Source organism: Cupressus sempervirens, chromosome 5 (genome assembly GCF_028749045.1).
Source record: "Cupressus sempervirens isolate cs-2001-9-10 chromosome 5, ASM2874904v1, whole genome shotgun sequence".
NCBI lineage: Eukaryota > Viridiplantae > Streptophyta > Pinopsida > Cupressales > Cupressaceae > Cupressus > Cupressus sempervirens.
The window spans coordinates 999,595,569-999,602,385 of NC_143122.1; the positions used below are offsets into that span (position 1 = coordinate 999,595,569).

Below are 6,817 nucleotides of genomic sequence, written 5' to 3' on the forward strand. Positions count from 1 at the left end.
AGATAGGAAATTTGAAGAATAAGAATCACTATGTGAATAAACCGCAAGATTCTACCTGAATTTGATGCTAATATGCAAACGCACGAAGAACATGAGAAACCCTCTCTCTTTTGAAACCCTTCTTTCCGAAAATCCCTTCTACAAAATCTCGGTCCCTCTAGAATGAGCTCTAGATCTTTGATAAAGAGTTCTCCCCTAAATTTGGGGCTTTGATTGTGCAATCACACAAGGGAACTCGTTGATCACAATTCTTTTTAATATTTTATTACTTTTTAAATATTCATGCACACTTTTTGCAATTTAAAATATATTTATTAAATTGTTTTCTCTTTCTCTCTTTAATTAACTTTTGAAGTGTTTTTGATAAAAATATTTATTAATTTAAGTAATAATAATATTTAGTATTTATTTAAAAATGATCTCCTAAATATATTATTATTAAATTAAATTAATATTATTACACTCTAAAATTAGAGCTATAATTTTATCTTTAAATTTAATTCTTTTATTTAATTAATTTCTCAATTAATTAAATATTGAAATTATCTTAATAATTTTCCATTAAATTAAATCATTAATTATTCTTTTAATTTGATTTAATTAACAAAAACATCAACATAGACCCACAAGATGAACTATGAAAACCCATCGTAAAATACAACATACAAGATCAAACTCAAGGGTTATAATCACGAATTTACATCATATGAAAAATTTGGAAGGGTAAAAATTTTAGATACTTGCCCTATTTTTTAGGACAAATGGTTTAAGGATAGGATTTCGACTCAAAGTGTTATCTCCCCTCTCTTACCATTGAGATATTGCGATAGGGTACGCTCATCCTGGCAATTCAGGGAAGTCGATAGCTAATACTTGCAATCTCCATAAAAAACACACATGTACAAACACATATATTCTAAACTAAACATGCAATGGCAGGAAGTGGTGCATCATGTAGATCTTGACTAGCAGATGACTACGACTCCCTTCCTCATCCACATCAAAAATGTCAAACATAAAGAAAACATACACGTACACCATACACATGCAAGAATGGGGTAAGTATCCATAGAAAATGCATATAAATCATTCATTTAACTAACATCATTAAATAACTGAAAGTCACTACATGAACATATATATCATCATCGAATAATCATGAGATAACTGAAATAACTAAAACAACATATATATCAATTGAATATGAAACAATATCCAACAATCTGGAAAGCAATGTCACTAATCATCAAGCATAAACATAAGGCTGGCCTAAATGAGTTTGGCAATAAAATTAGAAAAGTTAACAAGGGGTAGGCACTATAGGACTCAAGTAGACACAAACCCAAGACTCCCACCTAGAAGGCTCAAAACTTAGCATTGCATTTTGGGATGCTCTCCATTTACCATAAGCCTCTTTACTTTTAAAGATCAAAAACAAAATTTTAGATCCTTTATCACCATTCTCTAGTTGATTCATTATAGCCCTTGCTTTAGCCCCCATGATTCTAACATTCTATATTCTCCTCAACACATATTAAGCCTGACATAGAGCATCATTAGCCTTTATATTAACATGGTTTGATTATAAGATAGATTTGACCTTGCAAAGCTCCAAGTGAGGGTATGTTTCCTTTCTCCTCAAAAGTATTTTAATTTTTTCCAACACCAATTGTTGAACATTTTGCATTCTAGTTTTTGGGCCCACATTTTGATTATTTGAGCCCCTTTGTTTCATCTAGTGTATGGGCTAAGGAGGGGATGATAGAGGTAACTTGAGCCTAGAAGGCCTCTTCAATGGAAGCATTAGCATTGTTGAGTTCCTCATTAATCGATGGATGTGAGTCAACAGTAGGGGGAATAAACATGGGGGATCCTCTTATTGAGGGGATGAATGAGAATGGATCTCTGTATAGTGATCCAAATTGGGGCTATGCATAACATCAATTTTTCCATCATTAGGGCTTAAATTTCCATCAGGATTGGGAACAATGAAAGGTGAATATACCCATTATGGTTAGAAATGGGAGTTTTTCTTTCTTTTTGTTAATTAGTGGATAATTGCTTCTTAGATGGTCATATCTTCTTGTTGGATACAATTGTTCAATTTTGTGTTGTCTTTGATATCACACAAATGTCATATCAGTCATCAAATAGTGTCTACCAAGCTTAGAAGGTCAACAAGGCAAAGGATAGTGTCTACCGAGCTCAGAAGGTCAGCAAGGCAAAGGATAGTGTCTACCGAGCTTAGAAGGTCAGCAAGGCAAAGGATAGTGTCTACCGAGCTCAGAAGGTCAGCAAGGTAAAGGACAATGTTTACCGAGCTTTCAAGGTAATCAAAGAAATTTAGTTCTTACCGAGTTCACTTGGTCATCAAAGGTAATTTGGAAGAAGCAGTTCTTACCAAGTTCACTCGGTCATCAAAGGTAATTTGGAAGAAGTAGTTCTTACCGAGAAAACTCGACAGCCAAAGGATTTTAAGGATATTGCAATGTTAACTAAGTCAAGATGGTTAACTCAAGAAATTTCCAGAAGCAGTATTTACCGAGCAGGGTCGGCCAGTAAAGGATTTCATTATTTTATGAAATAACATTTATTTATTTAAAAGTAATATCTGTAGTCAACTGATGAATGGTTTATTGGTAAATGTAACATGTAAATGGGCTGACTTAACAATCGGAATGGTATAAGTAAGAGGTTAAGTTGTGAATTCTGCAATGTGTGTATGAAGAGTGGAATAGATAAGATATGAAGATTGATTAGTGTGAAAGAGAATTTGAAGGATGATTAGAGATCATTGAGGAGCAGCAGAGTCATATTTGATCAAGGAGGATCTAATGATACTAAATAGAGACCTGTATCCAGCAAATTCAGTTGCATCTTGTTCAGGTCAATTCATTGTTGCTTTCTAACCATTGTAGCAGTGATTTCAAATCTCTTAACAGAGTTGGTTTAACAATCATTTTGTAAATCCTCTAATAAGGTGACAGTTCAGTTGAATTGTTCTAAAGACCTCTAGCAAGGCCACTCCTAACAGGGTGATTAAATCCTCTAACAGTGTCACACCTAATAGTGTGTATTGTAACCTTTAACAGGGTTGGCTCCTAACAAGGCTCACTTCAGAAGAGTGAAAAATTGGTGACTAGTTACTTGGTGGTTTTTCCCATATTGGGTTTCCACGTTAAATCTAGTGTCTCTTGTGTTCACTTTATTTTCAGTTACATGCATGAATGCTTGGAAAGAAAGTAATAGTTTAATTTACCGAGTTACAACATTTGTTTACCAAGTACAAGCAGTAACTAGATCTTTAAGACATCTAAGGGATTTGTGGATTAATTTTTGTTAGTAACTGATTCACCCCCCCCTCTCAGTTACTCTATCTTTAATTCCAACACTTCTACAGAGGAAGCATGTATTTAAAACCCCCAAAAAATTTGCTTGGTAAACAATTTGTCCATCTTCAAGTTCATCCATATGAAGCACAATCTCAACAATCTCAAGTGTTTTAGGTAATCCATTTAATATAAAGTGATCTTATGAACTAAACCATATATTCATTTATTTACTAAAAATCAAATGAAAACAATATAAATAAATATACATTTGGTATCATCCAAGAACATTAAATGAATGATCCAAAAATCGTGTCTCCTTCATTACTCCCAAAAATAAATGCACAAAAGAGGTTTGTGCATTATCCGTACGTGGGAGAGGGACGTCGGTTTTTATGCCCTAAAAGATTGGTATTTTTTTTCTCATATTTCGGGCATTCTGAAGCGTGACATTGACGGTGGCCTTGACGAGCTCTTCTTCTACTTCTGGTGTTTTTTGGCCTGCAGAAAACAGAGTAAGGGTAAAGAGAATGCAGGCAGATGGAGGGATAAGGCATCAGCAGGAGGATGTGATGAATTCGCTGAAATTGAGATTTGATGCTGTCGCGTGGCAGAAGTTTGGAGAAGATATTAAAAAAATTCTGACAACAATATTAATTGCATTCTTATCTCTTGCATGTTTTTTTTTTCAGATTTTCCAGTTCAGAAAATGGGATTTATATTCCAAGAAAATAGTTCACTTTTTTCTATCTGTTAAATAAATTTAAAAATAATAAGTTTAAAACTTTAGACATATGAAGTATGGAACTTTAGAGAAGGGGGTAAAAAAAACATTAGTGCCCTGCCTTTTATAGGCAGGGACTAATAAAGTAGGTGATAAGAGATACATAAAAAAGAGAGCTAACAACGCACATTTCATCTCTACATGTCATTAACGTAACTTCAGGTGAGATACTTTTGGCATTTAAACAAAACTTTGAAAAAAACGATCTCTTTAGGCCTGTTGTAACTTTGGATATTCTTTCGGCTTTCTGAGTATATCACAGCCTGTCAGAACTGATTCAAATGCTGCTGACACACGAAATTTATTATTTTAATTGAAAAGGTCTGGCAAAAAAACAGAATCGGTTCATGCATTTATTATTTCACTGAGTGAAACAGAGAAGTAGCAGAAACGATTCAGCACAAATCAACATTCAAACCCACCCAATTACATAAAAGATTCACCAAAATGCCAGAGATGTATAAAACCACCAAATTCGATCGATCAGAGTATAATGAAAGTTCTTGCAATACCAAAAATGAGGTAAATGAAAAACGAAAAAACAAAAGCGCTATTGTTCATCATGCCAGGTCCAGACAATGTCCTTAAGACCGGGCCGGAGCTCCTGATTGCAGAAGTTGTTATACTCAAGCGTATCACCTCCCGCCTTACTGACCTCGACAACAAACAGAGAGGGGGTGACCTCAAAAATTTCTGCAGCAATTGCCAGGTGCCCCTTTCTTCCCTCCACGGACCCCTGCATCTTCATCATTGCATCCCCTCTTTTCTTCACACTAAATCTGAAAAGCTTGGCGATTTCCTCTAGCTTTGAGATTATGCTGGACGCCGGCTGTGTCGACATGAAGCGCAATTCGGCCTTCCTCGCATTTTCCTTTTCAAAGAGGCCGGAAAGATTGAATCCCGGCGACTGTGAAATTATGTCGAAGGCATTCAGGCAAGTCGGCTTGGATTCTGCAGGCTTGGTCTTTGATTCCTCCGGCGAGGATCCAAAGGCGTAATCCACATCGACGAGGTCAATTTCGTCATCATCCTGCACAGCCGGCCGCGGGGGTTTAAAGCCCTTTTTGAACCAGTTCACCTCCATTAGTCTTGGTATGGTTATCCGCTCCTTGGGATTAGGATTTAGAAGACAGGAAATCAGCTTCACCGCCTTAGATGAAAACCACGGCGGACATTTGAATTCCGCTTTGTAAATCTTCTTGTACATGACCATAAGATTGGCGTCATGAAACGGCAAATATCCCGCCATGAGAACGAACAGGATGACGCCACAGGACCAGATATCGGTCTTTGCGCCATCGTAGCCCTTCTTCACAATCACCTCGGGTGCCACGTAGGCAGGCGTCCCGCAGGTCGTATGGAGCAGCCCGTCCTGACGGAACTGCTCAGGCAAAGCGCTGAGACCAAAGTCGGTAACCTTCAGATCTCCATTTTCGTCAAGTAACAGATTTTCCGGCTTGAGATCTCGGTGATAAACCCCTCGGCTGTGACAGAAATCCACTGCGCTGATGAGCTGCTGGAAATACTTTCTGGCTTCATTCTCTTTCAATTTACCCTTCTGGACCTTTTTAAACAGCTCTCCGCCCTTGACATACTCCATGACAAAGTAAATCTTCGTTTTGGACGCCATGACTTCATAGAGCTGAACAATATTCGAATGCCGAACCAGTCTCATGATAGAAATCTCCCTCTTGATTTGCTCAATCATGCCGATCTGCATAATCTTTTCCTTGTCCATGACCTTGATCGCCACACTTTGGCCCGTCTTCACATGTACAGCACAATAAACCTTGGCAAAGTTTCCTTGCCCCAGCTGCTTCCCTAATTCATACTTCCCCATCAAAACATTTGCTTTGGGAGTCTCCATTTTTACTCCAAATTGCTCAGGAAGAACAATCAGCCACAGTCGAATCTTAAATATTTATAACTCCGGCTCCGAGCAGTAGCAGCAGCAGCAGCAGCAGTTGCAAGAAGAGATAATCCGTTTCACATTAATTTTTCTCAGCCGTCATCCATGAAATCCCTCAAGGACAGCCCCAGGCAAAACATTCCGTTTCGGAGAATTATAACTCCACTCCTCCACAGCTTATCAATGGCGGCTTCTGCTTCCTGCATGTCCGCCGCCTCTTTACAAACGCAAACCCCAGTAACGGAAACACAAGCCCTCATCGTGCTGCATTCCAAAATTCCTTTTGAAAACCAGCCTTGAGAAACCCTATAAACGAACGAAAATGTTTTCGAGCTTGACAAAATACAGAGCTCTATAGGTCCAAGGAACGAAGGCAGTTCCCGTATTTATACACCGACTTAACCCGCATGATAATTGCACACGAGATCAAATATTACTTTCCAAACAAAACCAAACCAAGGCGAGTTGCATGGGAGGAAGGGATTCCCCGATGTTTCGGTGCCACCCAGGCGGCTGAGGACCGTTGATCATCTTTTTCTTGTTTCCTTCGGAACTCACGAGACTCCTCTGCCACGTCGACAACTATACGTGTTATAACCGAGTGCGATGTTTTTCATTTTCGACATGCCACCATTTCACAAAATACATGATATTCTTTTGCTAAGTTTAAGCCTCAAGTTAAGCAAGGCCTTCCATTTAATTATACTAATCATATTTACCCGCGTTGAATATTCCCAAGAGTATTTGGAATCTTTTTAGTTGCACTGAAGTTTTAAAGTTTTATTTACATTTGCA

General features: G+C 37.7%; 1 protein-coding gene across 1 annotated transcript; it reads right to left on the bottom strand.

The window, feature by feature from the left end:
- Positions 1-4,401: 4,401 nt before the first annotated feature.
- Positions 4,402-5,980, bottom strand: LOC149559285 (CBL-interacting protein kinase 5-like). The gene has a single exon (XM_089833205.1). The coding sequence runs from the start codon at positions 5,978-5,980 to the stop codon at positions 4,664-4,666; it is 1,317 nt and encodes a 438-aa protein (XP_089689331.1). The 3' UTR covers positions 4,402-4,663.
- Positions 5,981-6,817: the final 837 nt, after the last annotated feature.